The 26,850-nt window shown below is 33.0% G+C and overlaps 3 protein-coding genes and 1 long non-coding RNA gene across 4 annotated transcripts; 2 read left to right on the top strand and 2 right to left on the bottom strand.

Annotated features, from left to right (window-relative positions):
* Positions 1-1,306: 1,306 nt before the first annotated feature.
* On the top strand, positions 1,307-8,541 carry LOC114279386 (root phototropism protein 2). The gene is made up of 5 exons (XM_028221610.2): positions 1,307-1,465; positions 1,558-1,627; positions 1,714-2,091; positions 2,406-3,134; positions 7,796-8,541. The coding sequence occupies exons 1-5, from the start codon at positions 1,404-1,406 to the stop codon at positions 8,255-8,257; spliced, it is 1,701 nt and encodes a 566-aa protein (XP_028077411.2). The 5' UTR covers positions 1,307-1,403; the 3' UTR covers positions 8,258-8,541.
* A 7,408-nt stretch (positions 8,542-15,949) lies between these two features.
* Positions 15,950-21,078, bottom strand: LOC114279387 (homeobox-leucine zipper protein ATHB-15). The gene is made up of 5 exons (XM_082918140.1): positions 20,992-21,078; positions 17,547-17,681; positions 17,377-17,446; positions 17,121-17,277; positions 15,950-16,321 (listed from the first exon to the last, which is right to left on the bottom strand). The coding sequence occupies exons 1-5, from the start codon at positions 21,076-21,078 to the stop codon at positions 16,180-16,182; spliced, it is 591 nt and encodes a 196-aa protein (XP_082774266.1). The 3' UTR covers positions 15,950-16,179.
* A 1,099-nt stretch (positions 21,079-22,177) lies between these two features.
* On the top strand, positions 22,178-24,888 carry LOC145821606 (protein FAR1-RELATED SEQUENCE 5-like). The gene is made up of 3 exons (XM_082918139.1): positions 22,178-24,463; positions 24,551-24,691; positions 24,787-24,888. The coding sequence occupies exons 1-3, from the start codon at positions 22,178-22,180 to the stop codon at positions 24,886-24,888; spliced, it is 2,529 nt and encodes an 842-aa protein (XP_082774265.1).
* A 988-nt stretch (positions 24,889-25,876) lies between these two features.
* Positions 25,877-26,547, bottom strand: LOC114281030 (uncharacterized). The gene is made up of 2 exons (XR_014363073.1): positions 26,395-26,547; positions 25,877-26,306 (listed from the first exon to the last, which is right to left on the bottom strand). It is a non-coding gene; the product is annotated as an uncharacterized LOC114281030 (long non-coding RNA).
* Between the last annotated feature and the right edge of the window lie 303 nt (positions 26,548-26,850).

The following is a 26,850-nucleotide window of genomic DNA, read 5'->3' as shown; positions in this document are numbered from 1 at the left end:
ATTGGGTAAATTACATTGACACCCTCACATTTTAGAAATTACAATCCTCTTCCTAAGGTTTAAAGTAACATTACTAATTGCCCCCTTAGTATTAGTTGAAAAAAAAATTAATTGAAAAAAAATTAATTGAGAATAAATTTTGTTAGTAAAGTTTTTAAATTTCTATTTAAAAATCAACGTAAACTCATTTTTTGAATTTACGTTTTTTCCTCAAATTTATAAATTGAGATAACCATTTATAAACCAAAAAAATTATCAAATAAGTTTTTATGACAGTTATTAAAATTTTCGTAAATATAAATTGAAAACTAAAAATGAAATTATCAAACAGGCTTGATGGTAAAAATATAGTAAAATTAACAAATAATTAAATGAGTTATCAACGTAAGAGATGACTTATTAAAATATTCTTAGGTTATGTATAGTTTGATTTTTAGAATTTTTTTTAAAAAAATTAAAAATTAATTTGGTTAAGAAATAAAAAAAATTATCATTTTTCTATAATTTTTATCTTTCGAGTGCTTAGAAATAATTTTTTACAAATTAAATTGAAACAACCATACGTATGTATATAACCTGCCAAAAAGTTAAAATGATAATTATTTTTTACCCTTAAATGATAATTATTTTTTATTTTTTATTAATTTTTAATTTTTAATTTTTTTTTTCTAAAAATCAAACTATACATAGCCTAAGAATCTTTCGACAAGTCATTTCTTATGTTGGTAACTTATTTAATTATTTTTTAATTTTACGACATTTTTACCATCAAACATGTTCGGTAACCATTTTGTTTTCAGTTTTCAATTTATATTTACAAAAATTTTAAAAACTGTTAAAAAATTTGTTTGATAATTTTTTTGGTTTAGAAATGGTTGTCTCAGTTTGTAAATTTGAGGAAAAAACGTAAATTCAAAAAATGAGCGTACGTTGATTTTTAAACAGAAATTTAAAAATTTTACTAACAAAAAATTTTTTCAATGATTTTTTTTTTCAATTAATTTTTTTTCCAACTACTACTAACTAAGGGAGTAATTGGTAATGTTACTTTAAACCTTAGGTAGGGGATTGTAATTTCTAAAATGTGAGGGGTGTCAATGTAATTTACCCAATGAGGACAAAATTGGTATTTAAAAAAATTAAATTTCTGAAGAGGGGAATCTGTAATGAAATTTTAAATCTCATGAGGGAGATGCAATTTTTAAAAAGTGAAGAAAAAACTGTAATAAATATAAATCTCAAAAAATGTCAGTGTAATTTACCTTTTTTTTTTTTAATTATAAAATGCACATGGTGTCTTCCATTAATTAAATTAAATTAAAACCTTCGTCTCTATAAAGCCCCAAAACACATCCCACTCTCATATTAAAGTTCTCCGTGTTCTGAAAAACAAAGCTCCATCCATGGCCGCCTCCATCATGGACAACAATAGAATCTCTCTTTCTATGAAGAGGACTGGCCAATGGTAATAATTCACCCAAAAATATCACCCCCTCCAAAAAAACTAATTATCTTAATCTCATGTCTAATTTTCTTGTTTATTTTTTCTAATTGCAGGGTTTTTTCTCGAGATATTGCAACTGATGTTGTGGTCGTAGTTGGTGAAGCCAATTTTAATCTTCACAAGGTATGATTTTGAGTCTCTGATTTTGTATTTTCAAACAATTGTAGAGATTGAAGCTTTGTGTTAACAATCATTTACGTCAATGGCAGTTCATGCTGGTTGCGAAGAGCAATTACATAAGAAAATTAATACTAGAATCGAAAGAACCTGATTTAACAAGAATCGATCTCTCGGATATACCCGGAGGACCTGAGATCTTCGAGAAAGCAGCGAAGTTCTGCTACGGAGTCAATTTTGACATCACAGTTCACAACGTCGCAGCTCTTCGTTGCGCCGCCGAGTATCTGGAAATGACCGATAAATACTGCGACGCCAACCTCGCCGGAAGGACCGAGGACTTTCTCTCTCAAGTCGCCGTCACGAGCCTCTCCGGCGCGGTGGTTGTATTAAAGTCGTGCGAAGATCTTCTTCCCATTGCTGAGGAACTCAAGATTGTGCAGAGATGCGTCGATTTCGCAAGCATTAAGGTACTCTGCTTGCCTGTTTTTGACGAATAGAGTATGATTAAGAGCATCTCTCTAATCATTTTGATTAAAAAATGACTACAAATCTGCTCCAATCATTGAATTAAATCTGTATCAAATCTAGGAATAAATAATTTTTTCACCAAATAAAAATGAATCCAAATCTTCAATAATTACATTTAATTTATTTTTTTTAAAGATTTGATAGTAGAGATTGTAGTCTTTTTTTAACAAAATTTTCATGAAAAAAACACACACAAAAGGATTGGAGATGCTCTTCACCTGTATAGTGTACTGATTCTGATAGATTTTCACAGGCTTGTAATGAGGCGAAATTTCCGAGTCGATCGCCGCCGAATTGGTGGACAGAAGAGCTAACGATCTTAGACATATCTTTCTTCGACAAGATCATCAGAGCCATGAAATCGCGCGGCGCAAAAGCCTTAACTGTCGCCACCGCCATAGTCACCTTTGCAGAGAGATCGCTTCGCGATCTCGTTCGAGATCACTCTGGAAACGGCAAGAAGTCGTCAGATTCCAGCGACTCCGCCAACGCCAGTTTTAACCAGAGAGAGCTTCTCGAATCCATCGTCGCACTCTTACCGTCCGAGAAAGCGGCGTTTCCTATCAACTTCCTCTGCTGCCTCCTCCGCACCGCCATCTTCCTCGAAGCTAAAAACAGCTGCAAGAACGAGATCGAGAAGAGAATCTCGGCGATTCTAGAGCACGTAACTGTTGATGATCTTCTGGTTCTTTCGTTTACGTACGATGGAGAGAGTTTGTTTGATTTGGAGAGTGTTAGGAGGATTATCTCGGGGTTTGTGGAGAAGGAGAAGAATATGGCGGTGTTCAATGACGGTGATTTCAGGGAGGTGTGTTCGACGGCGATGCAGAGGGTTGGGAAGACGGTTGATGCGTTCCTCGGTGAGATCTCTACGTATGGTGAGTTGAGCATCTCGAAGTTCAATGGAATTGCGAATCTGGTGCCCAAGGGAGCTAGGAAGGTTGATGATGATCTTTACAGAGCCATTGATATCTACTTGAAGGTATGTTGGTTGCTGATTAACATTGTTCATCAATTGTTTTGATTATCTGATTAAAATCAATGAGACTTGCATGATGAATCGAATGTTTATGGTTGAATATATGTCACATTAGCAAGTTTTCCTATCTCCACCACCTCCACCGCTTCCACAGCCACCCTCATTACCATTTCTATTTCATCACCACCACCACACTACTATTGTTGTCACCATTGCTGTCACCGCTACCACCACTATGCCCAACACCTCCGCCTTACTGCCGCTACTACCACTATTACGAGCATCAGCAGATTTTCTAAAATTTTATCTTCAAATGTTATTAAAAAATTCATTCTTTATTTTAAGAATCACTTTTTTATTTACTTTCCTCAACAAATTTTCTATTCTTTCTTTATTCTATTGAATTATTATTTTTAATTATTTTATATTTTGGAATAGAGGTGCTCGAGATCAATGATGGTGGTTGAATAAAGAGGAAATTTTTATTTTTTAAGGGTAAATTGTAGCTCCCTACATTTAGAAAATAATTGTAGCTCAACTTATAATAGAGAATGGTTTAAGAGAATTGATGAGGTTGATTTTATGAGAAAAATCTCCCTAATCATTTTTTAGCTATTTTAGAGAAGGTTTTCTCATAAAACTAACTCTATCAATCCTCTTAAATCAGCCCCTAGTATAAATTGAGCTATAGTTACTCCTTAAATGGAGGGAATTAGTGTTCGCCCCTAAAAAAATAAAAATTTACTCTTTATTCAACCATCATCATGAGCACCTCAATCTAAAAAATATAAAATATAAAATAATTAAAAATAATAATTTAATAGAATAGAGAAAGAGTAGAAAATTTGTGAAAAAAAAAAGATGAAAAAGTAATTTTTAAAATAGAGAATGAATTTTTTAATAATATTTTAAGATAAAATTTTAAAGGATATGCTGAAGATGCTCTAATACAACTATAAGTATATTAATTTAAAAAACGTAATCAAATATAACAAAACGCTTTGTATGAAAAGCATTTTCTTAAAAAAAGCTTTCTATAAAAAAACATTTTCCACCGAAATAAATAGAGATTTGTTCAAGAGTTTAGTAGAGAATCAAATGTTGCGTTTGGTTTAATTTTAGGATCATAATTTGGGAATGGAATTGTATTTTGAATTTGTAAATTGTTGAATTATGATTTGAAAAGAAAAAATTTGTTTGGTTATGAGTTTTGAATTTTTTTAAATAAGTTTTGAAATAAGAAAAATTGCTTGGTTTTGAGTTTTGGAAAGAATTTTTAAAACTTTCAAAAACTTATAACTCATAATCAAATATATAACTCAAAACTCTATTGAAAATTTTATTAAAAACTCATAAAAAAATCTCTTTTTAAAATCCAATTCAAAAAAATAATTATTGAAAAAAATAAATTTTCATTTAAAAAATTCAAAAAATTCTGAAATTATTTTTTATTTAAAATATTAAAAATATGTATATTTTTTTTGTTAAAAAAAATATTCAGCTAGTGTTTTAAAATTACTTTTGATTGTATATTTGGTTGGAAATTTTTTTAATTGTTTTGTTTAAAAATGTTTTTTTATTTTTTAAAAATTACTGTGACAAATTAATTTTTATTTAATTTTTTTTGTTAATTTTAAATAAATGGCAAAATAATTTGTCATTTTGGTCTTAAAAAATAATTTTTATATCTAAAAAAAATCAATAACAAATATAAATTATTATTTTTTTGAATATTAGGTGGCAATTGAGTACTATTCTAGTCAATCAGCCAAACGTCTGGAAAGATGTCCAGACAAACGACTGGGTAGATCTAAAAATTTAAAAACTGTCTGAGAGGATGTGTAGGCGAACGACCAGATAGACTAAAAAATTTAAAACTCTCTAATATGTTTTCAAATGTGCTTTGAAATGTGATTTAGAATCATATTTTAAAAATTATAATCAAACAGAGAGTTGAAATATGAGGGTGAAATTATGATTTGAGACCCAAACTAAACAGAGCCAAAATTTTCATCAAATGTTTTTTAAAATGCCTAACCTATTCCAAAAACTTCTTTTAACCAAATTTGGCGAAAAAAAATAAATAAATAAATCATCTTCAATCCTTTATTTTTAATCAATTTCATCAAAATTAAATAAAAAAGACTTGTTAGAAATTTGGTAAATTTTTGGTTCATCCTTTATTTGATAAAAATTTACGAATACATTAATTGGCATAATTTATAGGGATGTTTTGAAAAGATAGTTGATTTTTTTTAGATTTTTTTAAAAAATAATATAAAAAATATAAGAGATGATATGACTCAAAATAGATTAAAAATTAAGAAGTGATTTTTAACGACCTCCCAAAGAGGCCATAATAACTACAATGTCAAAAAATTATTTAAAAAATTAAAGTAGCGTTTAGTAGAATTTTTAAATATAATTAAATCTTGAAATTAGGGTTGGTTTGGGATGTCCTAAAAAAGTGCACTTTTTGACTTATTGGTGGGTTTGGGTTGGGTTTGAGTTGGGTTTGATATGATGTGTTAGAGAGGTGATGTGATTTAAATAAGATGATGTGACTTAAATAAGATAGTGACTTTTTGACTTTTTAACTTATTTAGTATATGCCAAACTAGCCCTAATATTCTAGAACTGTACCAAAAGAGCTTAACTTTTTTTTTTCCCTTGCCTCTTGCAAGCTTGTCTGGATAGCCTTTATAGGGAAAACAGCTGTGATACTGTGTGATCAGGATAAAAAATTTTGGAGGTCGTAAATATTTTCCGTAGGGGAAAAAAACCACATTTTTTCTTGTTCGGATTTGACATGACAATTCCAAAAGTTGATGTGACATTTTCAAAAGGCAAATATGTAAATCAATAATTTTATATTAATTAATAAAAAATGCTTAGTAATTAAAAAGAAGGGTTGGAATGGTCCAAATGAGTGGGGATCGGACGTTCGCCTAGACGATTGGATGGAAATTTATCCACTGCGATTGTTATTTTTTTTGACTGCAGCATCTTCTCGTTGGACAACTAGCAGGATAAATTTCAAGTCATTCGAATCAATCTCATTTTTGGACTACCAAACATTATTCTATTTAAAAGGTTAAAAGGTTAAAAAAAATCATTATTAATATTAATTTTTTTCAATTATTTTAATAAATAAATCAAAAAATTACTAAAATAATTTATTCCTAAACAATTTTGTTTGATGAAAAGATTAGATCTTATTTTTATTAAATTTAAATTTGATAAAAAAAATTAATAATTTTTTTTTTTTGAACGGAAAAAATTAATAATAGATTGAAAATGCTCTTATCACACCAGTCATCCTCATTGTTTACAATCCCAAGACTGATACAACAAAATTATTTCTTTAAAAAATATATATAAATATATATATATATATATATCTAAATTTAACTCTTATATGAATTTATATAACTTCATAGATAGAATAATTCTAATTATACATTACTTTTTTAGACATTTCCTCTACATGAATTCAAGTCACATTCACATAAAATGATATAAAGTGGGTCTTTGGGAGGTTAGTTTTTTTAATTTTTGGTTATTTTAGTAAGTCAAAATTTTTATGTTTAAAAAGATGATTGGATTTTTTTGTAATTAGATGTGATATTTGTAAAAAAAAAAATGAAATAATTATAGACTTAATGTGACATTTTATCTTATTAATTGTTTTAACATACTTTATCTTTTTGTAAATTTTAACCAAAAAAATAACCCAAACTCAACTTTCCAAACACTCCCAAAGTTTTCTTATTATCATTTTGTATTACACATTACGTGAATATTCATGATTGTCTCCTGTTGGTAATAGTAATATACCTTATAGTTTGGATCAGTAAGTTCATTAGGCATGATTTGATTTGTTTACTTTTTAGATTAGGATGTATAAATTATTTATTAAAAAATTCAAATAAATATAATAAACGTAATCATATAATTTTGTTATATTTGATTTAAAAACTAATAATAATAAGTATAATTTCAAAAATAAGTCATCTATCTTTTCACTTTAAAAAATAAATTTGTTCATTTTTGAAAAAAGTTAGTTAATAAATTAAGTGGTAATGATTGTTAGAACAATTTAGATTTTTTTTCTTTTTCTTTTTCTTTATACAAATAATCTAACACAAAAACTTGAAAGATGAACAAATTTAATTATTAGAATGAAATTAATGGTAGCCCACACAACCGAATGTACCCTTCTAACACAAAAACTTGTAAGATATTATAATGAAATTAATGATAGCCCACACAACCGAATATACCCTTCCCAATCCTAAGAAAATAATAGAAGCAAATAATATGTTATTAGCATATTTTTTTTGAATGATATTTTATTTATTGTCTCAATTGTTACTACTTTTTGAAAAATTATTTAACACTCTCGGAGCATTACGTGTCTATAATCCAAGCCAATAACCAATTAGTTAGCCACATATTGTTCTTCTATCCCCAACTTAAATCGTGGGTCCTTGTGTCTCTCTACCAATCAAAACTTTATGGAGCATGTGTCCATACTCGGGGAGTATTGAATAATCGCCCCTACTTTTTACATGTTTGATAAGTGAAATAAAAAAAAAGGGTAACGGTTGGACAAGATTGAGTGAGAAGATTAATTTACACTCGGACGGTTAATGTCATTGCAGGCTCATCCAAAATTGGACGAGATTGAGCGCGAGAAGGTATGCAGTGTGATGGATCCACTAAAACTCTCCAACGAAGCTCGAGTTCATGCTTCCCAGAACAAACGATTACCACTACAAATCGTCCTCCACGCTCTCTACTACGACCAACTCAAACTCAGGAGCGGCAACGAAGAGGATCATAGTAACCTCAAAGACACCGCTGCGACAACAAGAAGCCAATTACAAGCAGATGTGTCGTTGATTAAAGAGAACGAGGCCTTGCGAACTGAGCTACTCAAGATGAAGATGTACATTTCAGACGTTCAGAAAAACAAAGGAACTAAGAAGCAGACATTCTTGTCGTCTGTGTCGAAGAGGTTGGGGAAGCTGAATCCGTTCAAGAATGGGTCTAAGGATACTTCGAATATGGAGGATGTTGTGGACATTACCAAGCCTAGGAGAAGAAGGTTCTCCATCTCTTAGATATATATAATAATGGAGCAATATTTGTTAGCCTCTTTTGTTTTGTGTTGTGTTGTGTGTGATTTTGTGCAAAGTTTGGGTGTTTTTTAAATATTTTTTTTGGGTGAAAACTCTAGTTGTGTTGTGATTTGTTCTTTCTTTGTTGCCTGTTTTTGTGACATAATTTTGTTCAAGAATGGGTTGTTTGTTTGTTTAGTTGAACGAGAGATGAATAAGGGAATGTTTAGGAACTGGACTTGTGCATCGATTGTAATTCTATTTAGTGTTGGGTGATTGTAATTCTACTTAGTGTTGTGCCGTGGATGCGAAGAAATTATAAATTATTCCAAAAGTATGGTATACAACACCATCATACTGATGTGGGGTGTTAAATCAATAAAGTTTTAATGAAAGTGGTAAACTTTTTTTAATTAATAACTCATTGGTAAATTTTTAAAATTACTTCAGATACTGTGATTTTTTTATTTTTTATTTTTTATTTTTTTTGTCTGCATATATTGATCCTATTAGCCAAAAAAATTGCTGATATGAAATGACAGACCCATAGAATAACTGCTCATGGATTGGAGTCCAATCTTAAGCTCATTATTGCCCACCACATCCGTGAAATAACTCCTCCTGGATTGGATTTTTAGGCCAATCTAATCTCATTGCCTGCCGCGAGTCCCACTCTTATTTCATTTATTTTATACGTTTGAATAGATTATTTTCAAAAAACAGTAAATTAATCTGATAATTAAATTATATAATTTTATTATATTTATCTTTTTATATATATTAAATAATAAATGAATTAAATTATCAAAGTGAAACTATAGTGAGTCAATAAGTGTAAACTGTACACTCATCCTCTTAGAGAGATGATGCTTCTTTTCATTTACCAACTTCACCCTTTAGCCTGTGTAACCTTATCTCTATTTTGAGAATAAAAACAAAAATAAAAATAAAAATAAAATTAATTAGCATCAAGACGCTGGGGTGCCATTGCCTATTAAAATGTTAATTGAAGTTCTGTATGACCACTAGAAGTCACCTCAGGTGCCCTGTCTTGAATGTCCTTGAAATAAATGAAAGGAGGTGGTGGTACTAAACTATTGATGGGTGGGGAAAATACTTGAGAGACCTTTACAATTTTTAATTGATTTGTAGTCACATATTATATATATATATATATTTTCTCTCCTCTCTCTTCTCTCTCTCTCAAGTGTGTGGGGGCACTGGGGTCTGAATCATTTTCCTAATGGTTGGTGGTGATGATAGCTTTGAATGAGAGAGAAATGTTAGGAATGTTGTAGATTTTGTGGTTGTAGAAAAGGGAATAGTGGGGTTGCTTTGGAAGAGGTGGTGGTGCTAATGATGGTGATGGAACTGGTATTATCTAGCAGTGATCTTGTTTGAAAGAAATGGGTTACCAATAATAAGATACAATATTTGGGGTAAAGGAATTAGTATTGGGAAGTAGATCCCCATAGTCCTTAACCCGGCTGTTCAGCCCATGGGATTTACTATGAGCCTCATTTTAATGACTTAAACCATTTATTTTATTGAATACTTTGTGTATTTTACTTACATAAAAAATTAAGTTGATCAGATAATCGTAACTTATTTAATTCATTGTGCTTGTCATAAAATAAAATGGTATATTTTTAAAAACATAGTTGTTGTTCATTTTTTGGGTGAGAAACATGATGAATTGAATATGTTACAGTTATCGGATCAACTTATTTTTTTTTTTGTGAATGAATTACACAAAATATCTAACAAAATGAACGATTCAGATTATTCAAACGGTATTCATGGTGAGTCTTACGAGCCCGAACAACGCCCTTCAATCTAGATGAAGGACTAGAGGAGCTTCGATCCTTCGTATTCAGGGAAACTGTCAATAAGCAAAAAGTTAGGATAAATATTTACAAAAATGTAGAAATTTTTTAGTTGTGCAAATTTTGCTACGTATTTTTATACAGGAAATAATTGCACCACTATGTATTTACAGGGGTAGAATTAAGAATTTTATTTAGAGTGGGTTAGTGTAGGGATAGTAATTTGAACTCGGCCCGACGGAGACCCACCTTGCGTCCCCGATAAGAGCAGTTTTTCTCAAAAAAATACACTCGACAGGCTGGGGATGGTATTTGAAATTGAATCCCCAATCAGTTTCGGGCCGGGGCAGGGATAGCTTTCATAGCCTCAGCCCCGGCCCCGTCCCCGTCCTTGTCACCATTTCTCCCTGAAATAAAATTTCCATAATCCCCCTCTATCCATTCATATATATATATATATATATAACCCCCCTTATGTTTCTCCTCTAATCTCTCTCTCTTCCCTCTACTTTGCCTCACTCTCTCTTCTCTTCGTAGTTAGCAACGGCTCTCTCTGACTCACTCTTCTCTCCGCAGTCGGCGATGACTCTTTCTCACTCACTCTTCTCTCCGCAGTCGGCGACGGCTCTTTCTCACTCACTCTTCTCTCTGCAATCGGCGACAGCGTCGTCTCCTCCTCCACGGTAGTACGCAGTCACTCTCGTCGCCTCCTCCTCCTTTGCGTCAGCGCCAAACCTTCATACTCCGGCGTCAGTTTTCGCCACGGCAGATTTGAGCAAATCCCGCCACCATCGATTCCCTTTTTCTCACATCTCACATCTGAAAAGATCCCATCACTCAGATCTCATGTATGTGTGTATGTATACATGTATGTCTGTGTGTGTGTCTCTATCTATCTCCATTTCTTTTTTCTTTTTTGTTTTGTTGATATGTTGTCGTTGATGTTTTTGTTGATGAAAATAATGTTGTTGTTGATGATGTTGTTGATGATTTATTATTGAGAGTGAAAGCTAAACACAGAGAAAGAGAGAGCTATAGGGATTTTTCAGGGTCGGGGAAACCTAATCCCTGTTAGGGGTAGGGGGCGGGGGCGGGGGCCGAGAGGGTGATGGGCTCCCCGTCGGGGATTAGGGACAGGGACGAGGAATTTTGTAGCATCGGGGATCGGGGACGGGGAGTGTGATCCTCGGCCTCGCCCCGTTGCCATTCCTAGGTCAATGTGTATGTATAAAAAAGGGGATTTGGTCAAAAACCTTCACAATAAAACTTTAATGCATTAAAGATAAGTATAAAAAAAATTCTTAAAAAATCCCACATACCACCATTATCAAAATATTAAAATTTAAATAATATAACTTTTGATCTAAATGTCGATTTTAATAAAATTATAATTTTTAAAATCCTCTCATCAACATCTATCAAATAAGATGACTATGAAATTCTTAAAAAAAAAAAAAAAAAAAAAAAAATATTACCGTCGAAATTGATATAAACAATAACATGTTACTCTGTTTGACAATAACATGTTACTCTGTCTCACAGTAATGTATTAATCTACCAATATTATCCAAGAAAAAAAATGATATTTTATTTTGTCCTTGCTCAATTATGCGTTTCCCCCTTAAGAGTTTATAAAGCATAATAAATTAAGTTGTCATTTTCACTTAACGAGGGTCCAATGGAGAAGTTTTGGCTAAATTTTCTTATGAAAAAATACTGAGTTAATTTTGGTACATAACTAATTGAACATAATTTCTTATGTAAGCATTTTGAAAGAAGTATTTCACGAGAAAAATAAATAAATCTAACCAAAAAAAAAAATTCCAGAAGTTTTGAACTATTAATTAGATCTCAATATATAATCGGTTTGACCACTATTGTAAGTTATTTTATTAATAAATATAATCTAGTAAATAAAAAGTGAAAATTTCTTGAGACTCTTGAATCATGATCCTTAAATTTATACTCTATGATTTCGAATGTTGCATGTCATTTGTAAATTTGTGTAGAAATCAATCAACTAAGACCCAATTGGCAAAGCCAAAATTTTGATTAAGAGGAGGCAATGTTGAATTGAAATCTTAATGAAAATCACGATCTAACTTAATTTAATTTTTATTTGGCTAAGATTAAAAATGATTACGATGCAAAAGTCATATTTAGATATAATATAAGCTTGAGTTAACATATCATTACCTTTATTCGTTATTAATTTGATTTTATGTATGACGATCATCATCGTTCAAAACATAATCACTTGCCTCATAAAATATGAGAACGAAATTATATCAAATTACACACACAAAAAGAGATATAGAGAGGAATAGAGAAAGAAACGAGAGAAAAAGTAAATACATAATACAAAAGAGATGCGATATATCATTTTTTTCACCATTTTGAATAATTGAATTACATATATAGCACTATTTATTAGTTGTCATAAATTGGAGCTTTTGCGACGGTCTTAAACGTCACAAAAGGTTCACATATCGTCGCAAAAGACTTTTTGCGACGGAGTAGTGACGAAAAATGGAGGGTGGCAAAAGGAGGTGTGACAAAAAGTATTTGGGGCGGTGACAAACTGTCGCTTTCTTGTAGCGACGGCTAATCAATGGTTTTTGCGACGGTAGCCTGACACAAAAAAAGAAAAAAAAAACTTCACTTTTAGTAACGATATTGGTTGTCGTTGCCAAAAGTATTATTAGCGACGGTATTTGACGTCGCGAAAAGTATTATTAGCGACAGTATAAAACGTCATAAAAAAGTAGAATTAAATTATTATTTTATTTGCGATAGTTTAAACCGTCGCAAAAAATACTATTAGCAACAGTCTAAAACGTCGCAAAAAAATAGAATTAAATTAATACCACATTTGTGACAGTTGAAACCGTCGTTAATAAAATGTAAGGAAATGATGATTACATTAGCGATGATTTATTATTGTCACAACTATTTTCACAAAATCAATATATATGTGATTAACTCATTCCCTGTACAAATTATTAATATTTTCTAAAATAAAATACATCCACATCCACATCCACATCCACATCTACAAAATCATACGTATATATGTATCCTACAACAATTGTCAACCAAATATTCTTTACAAAAATATATAAAACATCCTCCAACAATACTAATAATTTTGAATATTCAAGAACTTAAATTTTTGTATCTAAAGCAAAATAAAAGTATACAATACAAATAAAAAAAATATATAAATTATAACTTGTTTTAATATCAACATTAAGCTCTAATACCAATATGCGAAGATATCACCACGTATTCAAAAAAGGTTGCATCTGCAAAAAGAAACCCCAAAAAAATCATCATTTACAACATAATTAATTTCATGCTTACAGAAAATATAAAACATTTGATATTTATTTTAATAAATAAATAAATAAGATTGTACACTGCAATATCGATCTATGAAGATATCATCACGTACTCAAAAAGGTTGCATCTGCAAAAAGAAATCCAAAAAAATTTACAATATAATTAATTTCAAGCTTACAGAAAATGTAAAACATTGGATATTTATTTCAGTAAAAAAATAAATACATAAATAAGATTGGAGCTTGCGAAAATATCATCACATACTCAAAATGGTTGCATCTGCAAAAGGAAACCAAAAAAAAAAAAAAAAAAAAATCATTTACAATATAATTAATTTCAAGTTTACAGAAAATGTAAAACAATAAGATTGTGAGCTCTAATATCGATATGCGAAAATATCATCACGTACTCAAAAGGGTTGCATCTGCAAAAAGAAAATAAAAAGAAAAAAAAATCATTTTCAATATAATTAATTTCAAGCTTACATAAATGTAAAACATTTGGTATTTCTTTCAATAAATAAATAAATACATAAATAAGATTGTAACATATACACGAATCGAGCGCCACACAGTGTATCTTCCAACAACTTCTCTAACTGTTCTTAGACCTCGGGATGTTGTTTCCAAAAGAGTGTTCGGCTTTTTCGCTTTTAAGACAAACACTTTGCAATATTCAAGGCCAATTGGAACTCCATCAATTTCACACAACGGATCGTCACTACTAAGAAGACCCTCCGCCAATTGGACTATTGGTATACGTGAACTATCCAAAGAAACTTTAATTACATCCTACGATGATGATAATACTATTAAAATCAGGTAGTGATTGAACACATTGGGGGTGTTTGTTTCAGCTTTTCAGAGCCAACTTATGGCTTTTAGCTTTGAAAAAGTTATTTTGGACTGTTTGGTTAAACTTATTTCAAACAGCTTCTGATTCTAACAGCTTATTTTAACTCAAAAAAGCTAATTCCGAGAAGCTGTTCACCTCTTGCTTTTGATTATCAGCTTCTGCTGTGGACATGTTAATTTATGGTTATACTCTTAAATTTTTTTATTTTTTATTTTTTTAAAAATAGAAAGACTCAAATGGACTATAGATTATTATTATTATTTTTTATGAGAAATGTAGACAAACAAAAAATAAAAATTAATTGAAAAAGCTATTTCACAGCTTATTTAACAAGCACTACTCAGCAACTTAAATCTATAATCCAATAGCTACACCAAACAGATTAACAACTTCTGATTAAAGTCATAATCTATAATCTGTTAAGTTATAATTTATAAGTTGTTTTAACAGCTATACCAAACGGCGCCATTGTGCTATAATCTAACAATAATCGAATAAACACAAAAGATGAAAACAATTCGAAAGGACAAGTTTTCATACACAGAAATTTGGCTCCAGATTCAAAACTGGGAATCGGTTTCGCATGCCGTATTTTCCTACAAGTCATTTGTGCCTAGTTAGTTGTGTGTCTCAAGTTTCATTGACATCCGACACCGTTTGAGCATTTTAGTGAGTCACACGGTTGGAAAAAGAGTTTGTAAATGACTAGTTTTCATAAACAGAAATTAGGCTCTAGATTCAAAATCGGGAATCGGTTTCTAGTTCCGTCTTCTCCCACAAGTCATTTGTGCTTAGTTAGTCGCCTGTGCCAAGTTTCGTTGACATCCAACGCCGATTGAGCATCTTAGTGAGTCAACTAGTTTGGGAAAAAAGTTTCTAAAGAACAAGTTTTCATAAACGGAAATTAGGCTTTAGATTCAAAATCGGAAATCAATTTTGAGTTCCGTCTTCTCTTACAAGTCATTGGTGCCTAGTTAGTCGTGTGTGTCAAGTGTCGTTGACATCCGACGCCGTTTGAGCATTTTGGTGTATCAACCGGTACGAAAAAGAGTTTTTAAAGAATAGGTTTTCATAAACGGAAATTAGGCTCTAGATTCAAAATCGGGAATCAGTTTCGAGTTTCGTCTTCTCCTACAAGTCAGTGTGCCTAGTTAGTCGTGTGTATCAAGTTTCGTTGACATCTGACGCCAGTTGAGCATTTTGGTGTGTCAACCGGTTCGAGAAAGAGTTTTTAAAGAACAAGTTTTTATAAACGGAAATTAGGCTCTAGATTCAAAATCGGGAATCAGTTTCGTGTTCCGTCTTCTCATATAAGTCATCGGTATAAGTCATCGGTAACTAGGTAGTCGTGTGTGTTAAGTTTCGTTGACATCTGACGCCGTTTGAGCATTGTTTGAGCATTTTGGTGTGTCAACCGGTTCGGAAAAGAGTTTTTAAAGAATAAGTTTTTATAAATGGAAATTAGTCTCTAGATTCAAAATCGAGAATCGGTTTTGAGTTCCGTCTTCTCCTACAAGTCATTTGTGTGTAGTTAGTCGTGTGTGTCAAGTTTCGTCAACATCCAACACCGTTTGACTATTTTAGTGAGTCAACCGGTTCGGAAAAAAAAGTTTCTAAACGAGAGCAATCAACCCAAATGCATAGCAGTGTATCAATTGTCTAAGCTAGTGTGTTTTCAAAGTGACAAAAAGAGGCAAGGCTCTAAATAACACAGAACATATTGTTGTATATGTTTACATTGTTTCCATCCTCAATATTCACAATCACATAATTCAGCAGGTAAAGAAAGAATTATGTTTTAACTGGTTGACAAATAAATAAATGTTACACAACAAGGATTATTTCTAAAAAATCATAAATGAAGAACATTCAGACTTCTGCAAATACTTAGAGCAGAATTTGTTATAAAAATGAGAAGTAAAACAATCGAAAGAATACCTTCAAAGAGCAACACATCACAGCATCTGAGTGATGCCAAAGTGTCTTGAGAATCGATTCACTTCCTTCATTAACAGGTTTAATTAGCTCCACACCTAAAAAGCACCTGTCAAAGAAGCAATCAATGAACCTAGAATGTAAGAAATTTGTTAACTGGTGTCCTTAACTGTCATGTCACTAACTCCTGTCATGTCTCCTGTGATGCACATCGAATGTCCAAAGTGCTTCTATAAATTAAGTATCAGAAGATATGTTGCTACCAAGCCCAATTCACTCACAAATAATAAGTTGGGCCAGAGTTGGTCAATTGTACTAAGGCAGTGTTATCCAAGCTTCTGAGAAAAACTACAGAGATTTGATAAGGATGGTCTAAACAGTCCTATATTATTTTAATGTTACCTTAACAGCATATTTTCTTACCCACAGATTACCAATTCAAATTAAAACACACTAGAATCTTTTTCGAAAGAAAATTATCATTGCTTCCACATAAAAACCAAACCAGCCTCTTCACGTATACATGTATATATCCATCATAGAAGTACCAAAAAATAATCAACAAGCTCCAAAGAAAGGAACTTCATAACCAAATATTAGATTTGATCTAATCTTTCCTTATCGAATCTAGCATGACTCAACTTAATCACGAAAGTCAAACTAAAATTCTCATCACCATAAAACAGCTTCCATGCATGATTTTATAAAGGACTGAATATCAGTTTCCTTGTGGTAAATTTCACTATTCTGGCCAACATGCAGAATGTCAATTGTAAGCAATGTTTCTCACTTCACACTCATAGTGAAATATATTCAGATATGAATTCTAATTATGACATGGACTCCAACATGTTGCACTCAAGTAAGAACCATTCCTAAGTTGCAAAATAAATGATCTGAAAACACACCTGTAGCTGAGACAGATCCAACAAGCAAGTGCGTGTGCTTCTGGAGGGACTGGGGGTAGCCGCAAACCAACATCAGAACTGAAACGAGAAGGGTAGAGTGCCAATGCCACCCTCTGAACATATGCTATGATACTTTGCACATACAAACGAGCCATAGCTGCAATATTTTCCTGAAGGTGAATCTCAAATGCAAATTGAAATGCTGTTGTCATAACAGATTTTCCACTCCCATCATGGCCAAAATAATCACCAGAACCTCTATTTCCAGTTGGTCCAACCTCGAGAGCAGATGCAAGATCAAGTGTACGATTTGGACTAGAGGCATCCTGCATCATCTTGAAGATTTGTATTAAGGAATGAACTTAACAGATGGAAGAGCATGAAAGAACCCATCTTTAGGTTATATCAGACAAGAGAAACACTTACTGTCCCAGAATCAAGAGGAATGATGCGAAAACCAAATGGTAGAAGAGGTGCATCATCAGAGAAAGAGGCATCAATTGGAGCAAAGATGAGTTCTGCACAGGCACCAACAGCATTCTCGTCTACTCCACTACAAAGCTGGGGATCAAATTAACCAGGAAAAGTAAACATAAATGCTGATTATGATTTTTATGTGCTTGATAATCATAAAATGATTATAGTTACTACAAAATACTGATGCTATATTTGGTTCACTGAAATGAAAGTAAAATGGGATACAATGCCCATTCCTTAGCCTCCCTACGGAATGATCATTCACTTACAATGGTGAATGATGATTCCATTCACAATATATTTTTCAACATTTTTTTAGTGAACCAAATGTGAGAATGACCATTCTGATGGAATGATCATTCCATTCCACCTCCATTCCAATGAACCAAACACTACCTTAACGCATGAACATAACTGTGTGAGCCTATAACATTTTCCAGAAAAGACTGCATTCTAATTGTCAAACAATAAGACCTGAATGACGTTAGCATCAATTTTTTCACACATAACAGTAAGACTAAAATGGAACACTCACTAACACGTGGCTCCTAGATTTGCGACCCCCAAAAAAATGATATACGGAAAAGGAGTATTGACAAAATGTAAACCCTAAGCAGTAGCTTGTTTTATAACTATTGTTGGAGTGAATCTGTTCAACTTACGTTAAGAATAATTAGTTTTGGGTTTTGGGTTTGGGCAATGAATGATTTAGATACCCTACCATTAATGGATTTATTAAATGAGGACTAGCGGCTGACTAATGTGAAACAAAAGCACCCTTCATAAAATTAAGTACGACTAAAAAACTACTATAAAAATCACAAATAGAACTCTTGTCAAGGCTGGCAAGTCCTTTCATGAATGCATGAGAGATGTCTACAACAATATAACTTATAAGAAAGGCCATTGTGCAACATTGGTCCTGCCAATGTGGGGCTCCAGGAAAGGTAGTCTTGGAATATTTGGCATTAAGACATCAATTTAGTGGAACTACTTAGTTGCAAAAGAGAGATGTCTCCAGGGATAATCATGTCATCTCGATAGTGGCCAAAATTCTCAAGTTTAATGACCTCCATCAACTGTTTTGAAGAAGTAAAGCTAAATAAGCATACAACAGCTATGTGGAATAGCCAATTAGGAAGATATTTCTCCCCAGTGGCGAAGCAAAAGACATGGTAACATTTTTAGAAGCCCCGAAATTTTTTGGGTACTTTTGTAATTCCCATGTTGCTTTCGTGTAACCCTAATTCTACACTTACAAACATTAACATGGATTTCATTGGCAGTGAAATATAATTTCCAAATCACTTGCTACCAAATCGGATAATAAAATTCTAACTGCCTTGGATAGAAAATATTTAATGGGTTACAATCAAGAGGAGAATAAATAAATATATAAACAATGAACAGGAAAAGGCCAACCCAATGATAAAATTAAATATTAAAATCAACCGGGTGAAAAAAAAATATATAAATTTTCCAACTGACTTCAATTTCCCATTGATAAAACCCATCGATGAAACCCACTTCAATGAAATCAAAACCCATTACAAACAACCAATTTGATTCAAAGAAAACCTCTGGGTTCAGTTAGAAATTGATAACAATGGCAGAGGGAAACATAGAAATGGCAGAGGGGAACATTCCCAAATCAATGAAGAGGGGAACATTCCCAAATCAGTGGCATAGAAAACCCAAATAAAACTAATACAATTGCAAAGGGGAACATTCCCAAATCAGCAAATAGAACAAAAAAAAAAAGTAGGTAGAAGCAAAAGCAAAAACAAATACAATGAAGAGGGTTTGATTCCAATAAAGGCAAAAGAAGAGAAAAAGAGGAGAAGACAGGCGCGAAGAGCAAACGAGAGCAGATGAGAGATATACCTGGATGCCGGAGGGAGAATATGTGCAAAGTTGCTGCCGCTGCTGCTACAGACAGCCTGTGAGGGATACGTGACAATGAGAACGAAAGCAAGAGAGAGAGAGAGATATTGTCAGGGTCTGTGCAAGTGAGTGTGAGAGGAGAGAAGGGTAATCGGAACTCTTCCACGCTGGTGTTGTTGGGGCTGCGAGATAGACGACTGGGAGCGAAAGAGACACAGTGACCACTAGGTTTTTTCTGGAATGGACGATTTTTCCTTTTTTGTTAATCTGATAATCTTCCAACAGTTCATTACCTTTTTTTTCTTATTAAATTTGTGTAAAAAATAGTTAATTTTTTTCAATTTGATATCGCTGGTTCCAACCGTACATCAAAAGAAAATGATCATTTGGTGGGTTAACCGGCGGGTCGACCGGCCAATCGACCAATAAGATAATTTTTTTTTTAATCTGTTTGAACATTTTTGATCGGCTTGAACCTACCTATTTGAAAGGGAACCGGTCGACTGATAGGTCAACCAGCCGGACATCCAATTGGTTGACCAGTTGGCCCACTCCAACGATATAGCACAGTGAAAAGATGAAATCTGGAGCTTGTCCTCAATTTGATGAAACTTTTGTTATGTTCTCATTTTTTATATCAATTTGGTGAAACCATTATAGACACAAACAATGACTTTTTCATCAAATTTTAAATCTGATACTAAGTTTGATGCACCGTTGGAGATGGTCTAAGAAGAGAAGGAAATGAGCAGGGTGCAACAAGCCAAAAAAAAAGAAATTTTTTTTTGTGACGGTGGAACAAATGGTGTCGTAGAAAAAAATAAAACAATCGCAAAAAAAAAATGACGGGTACCAAATCGTCGCAAAAGATACTCTTTTTTGCCACATAATTGGATTTTCCGTCGCAAAACAATTACTTTTGTGACAACTTCATTTGTCGTCGCAAAAAAAATAATTTTTGTGACGATTTTCAAACCATCACAAAAGATTTCGTATCAAAAGCTCCCTTTTTTAGTAGTTGTGTAATAATGATCCCTAAACAAATGAACTAATTATGAGTATTTATATAAGATGTGGTATAATACAGAAAAAAAAAAATTAATGACATATAGCAGTTGTCTATTGTAAAATTTATATAAAAAAAAATTAAAATAAAAATTAGCAGAATTAAACATTTAAAGTGATAAATTAATTAGATTTTAAAAAAAGAAAAATAAAAATAAAAAACAGTGATATAAAAATTTAAGAACATACTAGAAAGAATTAACTTTATTTCTTTTTAATTAGAAGCAAAAATACAACTTTTTAAAAATTGTGAAGAGGCATGTGACCTCGAGTTCGGATCCTCTCCTTGAGGAAGGTCCTTGAGTTCCTGCGGGCAACGGCTCAGATCAGCCGTTGGTCATCCAACGGCTGAGATTATTAAAAAAAAAAAAATCAAATTACAGTGTGTTTTATACTTCCCGCCCAAACAAACAACAACATAGCATTCACTTTCAATCTCACACACCACTCTCACTCTCACGCAGCAGTCGCCTCCGTCGAACCCATCCTCATCCTCACCGGCGAACCCATCCTCACCGACGGCGAGCTCCATCCTCACCGACGGCAAACTCCACCGCTCCAGCCTCTACAGAGTACTCTTCTGCCGCCAAAGCTTTCGACTGAAGCTCTTTACAAATTACACTCGACAGTAAGGTAAGAAATCGAATGGAGTTTTCATTAATTGGTGTGTTTTACCTCTTTATGATTTCTTTAACTTTTCATATATACATTGTTTCCCAAGCTGATGATGTAAACTCCCTAAGAATCAAATTAGGGAAAACCTATTCTGTTTGAAGTGAATCTTTTCTCATAGACTTCCCTGTAAGATTCTTGGTCATATTATTATTATTTGTGTTTGTACTATCTCTAAGTTCTGTTTGATTGTATTTTTGTTTTCCTTTTTTTGTTGATTTTTCAAAACAAAACAATGAAAAGTTCAGAAACACCCACTTGTGAAAATTGTTTTTGTACATATGAAAACAAGTTTTTGGTGGGTGATTTTTAGAAAATTTCAAGAAAAAAACAGTGTCCAGAAACAAATTTCCAAACAAAATTATGTTCTTTTTAAAATATGAAAACAGAACACAAAGCAACATGCCTTTTTTTTTTTTTAAAGTTACATTTCCCATTTCCAATCTCCCAAATGGGTCGGTGAATTGAACTTGAAAGGCATCATTGTAAAGCTTTTCCTGAGAAAAAGAAAAAAAGAAAAATAAAATTCAACTCAACTTGAGAAAATCTTATATCTTGATTTTCATATTAGATTTGTTTGAACTTGAGAAGCTAAAGTTTTTCAAGTGATATCAAAAGCACAATTGTGATAAGAGTGATGTTTCGTGTAGACTAGGCCCCAAAGAGAAACTGTTGGATTGAGACAATTCAAATGTGTGTTTTTCCAAGTACTATGAATTCTATGTGCCTAAGCCAGGACACGACCAGTTATGAATAATTCAATTTCCTTAATTCGAGTAATTTTCCTTATATGACATATGGTCCTATCTATAAACCAGATAAATGTTATCTAAAAACCAATTTCAATTCATTTTCATAGCATTACAACCTAAGCAATCCTGCAATCTTATTAAGAAGCTCAACTATCATTAACTTAAGAATTTATTTATATGGGTTTTCAGTTGCATTTTGATATCGATATGGAACCTGAGAATGACTGTGATTGGAAGCCAAAATTGGGAATGATATTTGATTCTGAACAATGTGCGTATGAATTTTATAATACATATGGAGGAAGAATGGGGTTTAGCATAAGAAGAGATTATTGTAAGAAGGACAAGTTCACTAATCAACTTATTCATAGACTTTTGGTTTGCAACAAGGAGGGATTTCGAAAGGTTGACAAGCGAGACCCATTGTCAAAAAACTCTAGAGCTGAAACTAGGACTGGGTGTGAGGCTCGACTTTATATTAAATTACATGAGGGTACTGGAAAATATGTTGTGACTGATTTCAAAGAAAAACACAACCATGATCTTGTATCACCCGAGTGTGCCCATATGTTGCCGTCACAAAGAAAGATATCCGCTACCCAAGCAATTCAGTTAGATTTAGCGGCACAATCTGGTCTTCGTTTGGGCCAGTCTTTTGAACTCATGGGTAGGGAAGCTGGTGGAAGGCAATGTCTTGGTTTTACGAAATTAGATTCTAAAAATTATTTGAGAACGAAAAGACAACAAAGTTTAGCATATGGAGAAGTAGGCAATGTGTTGCAATACTTTAAAGAAAAATCTTTGCAAAATCCTTCATTCTTCTATGCTGTTCAATTAGATAATGAGGAGCAAATAACCAATATGTTTTGGGCCGATGCACAAATGATCATGGATTATGCCCAATTTGGTGATGTTGTCACATTTGATACGACTTACAAGTTAAACAAAGAACATAGACCGTTCGCATCTTTTGTGGGATTCAACCATCACAGGGAAACAGTTATATTTGGTGCAGCATTGTTGTATGATGAGACCGCCGAATCGTTTGTATGGTTGTTTGAAAACTTTCTAGAGGCTATGTCAAGGAAGGCACCGAAAACTTTGTTCACCGATCAAGATGCTGCAATGGCTAAAGCCATACCCATCGTTATGCCTGACACAAGTCACCGATTGTGTACTTGGCATTTGATGCAAAATGCATTAAAACATGTTAACTGTTTGTTCCAAGATAAGGGGGTGAAGGGTGTACTAAATAAATTTTTCTTTCACATTGAAGATACAAATCAATGGAAATTAGAGTGGGCGGAAATGCTTGATAAATATGATGCGCATGAAAACCATTGGTTGAAATTGACTTTTGCGGTGAAAGAAAAATGGGGATGGCCTTATGTTAGATCAACATGGGCTGCGGGAATGAGTACCACACAACTTAGTGAATCTTTTAATGCTTTTTTGAAGGATTACATTCGTTCTGATTTCAACTTAAATGAATTCTTCATGCATTTCGAAAGGGTACTTTACGAGAAGCGATACAAGGAGTTAGAAGCGGGCTATGCTTTGTGCCAAAGGTTGCCAAAGGTGAAAGCAACAATAAGAATGCTAATTCAAATGGGTAACGTCTACACAAAAAAGATCTTTGAGGAATTTCAAAATGAGTACTTTCAATCCATTGAATCGGACATAGAAGCAATTGAATATGGCGAGGCTAGTACCATTTACACAGTTGTTGATGTTGGTAACAAACATGCAAGGAAAGTGAAGTTGGAGAGGGATGGCTCTTTGGGTTGTAATTGTACAAAGTTTGAAAGGGAAGGAATCTTGTGTTCTCACTCATTGAAGGTCATTAGAGACATATTGAAGATAAAAGAGGTTCCTCCACAATACATTCTGAAGAGGTGGACCAAACAAGCAAGAGCCGAAACTGTGCAGCACATTAAGGAAAATGACATTGAAGTAGATGTGAAATTCCAACAAGCTTCGCGGTATAAGACATTGATGACTGCATTTAGAGCAGTAGCAAGTAAAGCTGCTGAAACTAAAGAAACATATGATTTTTGTATTGCACACCTTGCTACATTAGGTGCAGATGTTGAAGGCAAGTTAAGTGCTCATTTTGGTATTGGAAATGAAGTACGTAATGATGATGATACCCAAAGCTTTGAAGTGGAATGCGAAGATGTAAATCATGTTGTGCAACCAAAAGGATTGAAGAAAAAGGTGGCAACTAGTAAGGGCAAAAGGAGGGTCAAAGGTGGATTCGAAGCGGCGTTGGTAGCGAACTCCAAAAAAAAATCCCGTGCTAATAGTTTGGCTTCGTCACAATCTATTGCAAGTTCAACGGTTGCACCTTCTCCATTATCTGTTGGAGGAGATATATATGTTCGTGAACATGTTCCTCCGCTTCAACCTCTTCCTCCCCTTCATCCTCTTCCTCGATCTTTGCCCATGGGTGGTAATTACATTCCTCCGCCATTGATGTATCCCACATATCATGTAAGTCTTACTTTAACATTGTATTTTTTGTGTGGATATAATATGTGACTAAAACCATAACTGAAAGCATATATGACATTCTTGTAGGCGAACAATTTGCGGGAGATATATGTGGTGCCAAATTATTTGCCAACTCAACCAACATTCCAGTCACTACTACAAGGTTCATGTGGATATGACATTGGGTTTCGATATTCTCAAGAATCAACTACTCCAATGTGTAGTCAGGTTCGTCGTTGATGTATTTTTAGTTTATAGTTGCTGAAAATTCTGTGATATCATGTATTTATAGTTGCTTAAAAATTCTGTCTTTTTTTTTGTAGGCTATGGACAACCATGAACAGAACCAAACTGATGCTAAAATTGGGCTGCAACGTGAAGTCATGGCCTCTGAAATTGTCAAGCAAACTGTTGCTGGAAAGTGATGTTAAAGTACTAATGTGTCAATTTTTAAGGACCAATGAATTAATTTAGATGTTAAAGTTGTACTGGTTGATGTTCATTTACAGTTGATTTTAATTTATATGTTAAACCCAAGTGAACTGGTTATTGTTAATGTTCATTTAGCTTGGTTGATGTTGGTTATTGTTAAAGTTGTACTGATTCTGTTATTCAGCATGTTTTTTTTTAATTTATGTGTTGGTAGCTTGATATTCATGTTCAGATTCAGGAAACTGGTATTGAACATGCTGTATTGAACATGTTAATTTAACTTGGTTGACGTTGGTTGATGTTCATTTAGGACCCTTGAACACTGTTATGCAGATTCTGAAATGGTTATTACCAGTAGCAGAATTCACCAGGTTTGCTGGTATACTCTGCTGGTTCATATGGTTCATGTTCAGATTCTGAAATGGTTATTAACACTAGCAGAAAATGGTTTTTTAACCCTGTTATGCAGATTCTGTTTTGAACACTGTATGCTGGTTCTGGTATGCTGGTTTGAACACTGAAAAGTTATAAACAGTAGCAAAATAACATGCAAAATAAACATGCAAAAGAACATGTATGCTGGTTCTGGTATGCTGATTCTGCATTCTGTTGGTATGCTACTTGATGTGAAAAGAACATGCAAAATAAACATGCACCACACCACAGCCAAGGCTACTTGATGTGAAATGTGCCTATGCAAAATAAACAGTAGCAGAATTCACCAGGTCTGCTGGTATGCTCTGCTAGTTCATATGCTGGTTCATCTGGTATGCTGGTTCATATCTGGTGAATTCTGCTGGTTCATATGCTGGTAAATGAATTCTGCTGGTATGCATTTGGTATGCTGGTTCATCTAGTAAATTCATATTATGCATGTACTAAATTCTGTTGGTATGCATGTACTAAGTTAAATGAACCATATAAAAACCATCTCAAATCATTCCCAAGTTCATTAAATCCACTAGGACAATAAACCATATAAAAACCATCTCAAATCATTCCCAACTTCCCAAATTCCATTCATAAAAACATCATAAAGTACAAACATCATAAATCCATAATAACATTAGTCAAATTTTTCGGATACTAACATTACATCATAAAGTAGATTACATCCATAAATCCATAATAACTTTAAATCCATAAATCCATAATAACATTACATCATAAAGTACAAAAGTAAAGCAAATACAATCAAATACACCATCGCCTTCAAAATATTTTCCACCATTCGAAGCCTTCGACCATAGTCGCCATGTTCATTTTCCACGTCATACAGCCTCCTCCTCAGCTCGTTAAAGTCTTCTACTGTAACACCATCAGAAGCTCTAGTGTTGGAACGGATTGTGGACGTCACATCTTCATCATCTTCAGCCACGAACTTGAAGTAATTGCAATTGGGATTTTCAGTCTACAATGCAACCAACAATTAGTTATTCTATTAAAAAAAATTAAATTGTGACTACTTACATATTTAATATTTCCAATACAATACTTACATATTTTGATGGGCAAACAAAGAACAAACGCCCTTTATTTCCATTCTCATTAGTTTTTACGATATGTATGGCAGCTGTTCTTCCACAATTGCACATTCTCGGTTTTAATTTTATGTTGCTGTTGTCATTAGAAGAAGAAGCCATTTCTAAATCTACATACACAATACAACACAAACAGTCAGCCCTCGAGAAACCAATTTAGTTTTGAAACCAACATTGTAGTGGGCTCATAAAAACCTATTCTATGTGTTATTCAGCATTGTAGTTCTACAGACAAATTGATTAGGTCTCAAAGTGTTTAGTTGCACTGAATTCAGGAAAACAATGCTACTGCCCTTCTCATTATTTGCTGTATTTTCACTCAGAAGGCTTGCTCTTTTGCATGTGCTAGGAAATAATGATTTTAAAATCATGTGCCTATTTTTTATTGTAAAATCATAATTCTAATACTCTTAT

Source organism: Camellia sinensis, chromosome 3 (genome assembly GCF_055761805.1).
Source record: "Camellia sinensis isolate YWXY chromosome 3, ASM5576180v1, whole genome shotgun sequence".
Lineage (NCBI taxonomy): Eukaryota > Viridiplantae > Streptophyta > Magnoliopsida > Ericales > Theaceae > Camellia > Camellia sinensis.
Note: the sequence above shows the minus strand (reverse complement) of the source record. Positions and strands in the feature narration are given on the sequence as shown.

Bases quoted from the DNA above. Each gene is read 5' to 3' on its own strand.
- LOC114279386 (XM_028221610.2), top strand. From the start codon at position 1,404: ATGGCCGCCTCCATCATGGACAACAATAGAATCTCTCTTTCTATGAAG. The intron at 1,466-1,557 runs GTAATAATTCAC...TTCTAATTGCAG, and splicing joins ATGAAGAGGACTGGCCAATG to GGTTTTTTCTCGAGATATTG. The intron at 3,135-7,795 runs GTATGTTGGTTG...ATGTCATTGCAG, and splicing joins CCATTGATATCTACTTGAAG to GCTCATCCAAAATTGGACGA.
- LOC114279387 (XM_082918140.1), bottom strand. From the start codon at position 21,078: ATGGAGCTCGCCGTCGGTGAGGATGGGTTCGCCGGTGAGGATGAGGAT. The intron at 17,447-17,546 runs GTAAGTGTTTCT...AAGATGATGCAG, and splicing joins TTCCTCTTGATTCTGGGACA to GATGCCTCTAGTCCAAATCG. The intron at 17,278-17,376 runs GTTCTGGTGATT...AAAATATTGCAG, and splicing joins TGGACCAACTGGAAATAGAG to CTATGGCTCGTTTGTATGTG.
- LOC145821606 (XM_082918139.1), top strand. From the start codon at position 22,178: ATGGAACCTGAGAATGACTGTGATTGGAAGCCAAAATTGGGAATGATA. The intron at 24,464-24,550 runs GTAAGTCTTACT...ACATTCTTGTAG, and splicing joins TGATGTATCCCACATATCAT to GCGAACAATTTGCGGGAGAT. The intron at 24,692-24,786 runs GTTCGTCGTTGA...TTTTTTTTGTAG, and splicing joins CTACTCCAATGTGTAGTCAG to GCTATGGACAACCATGAACA.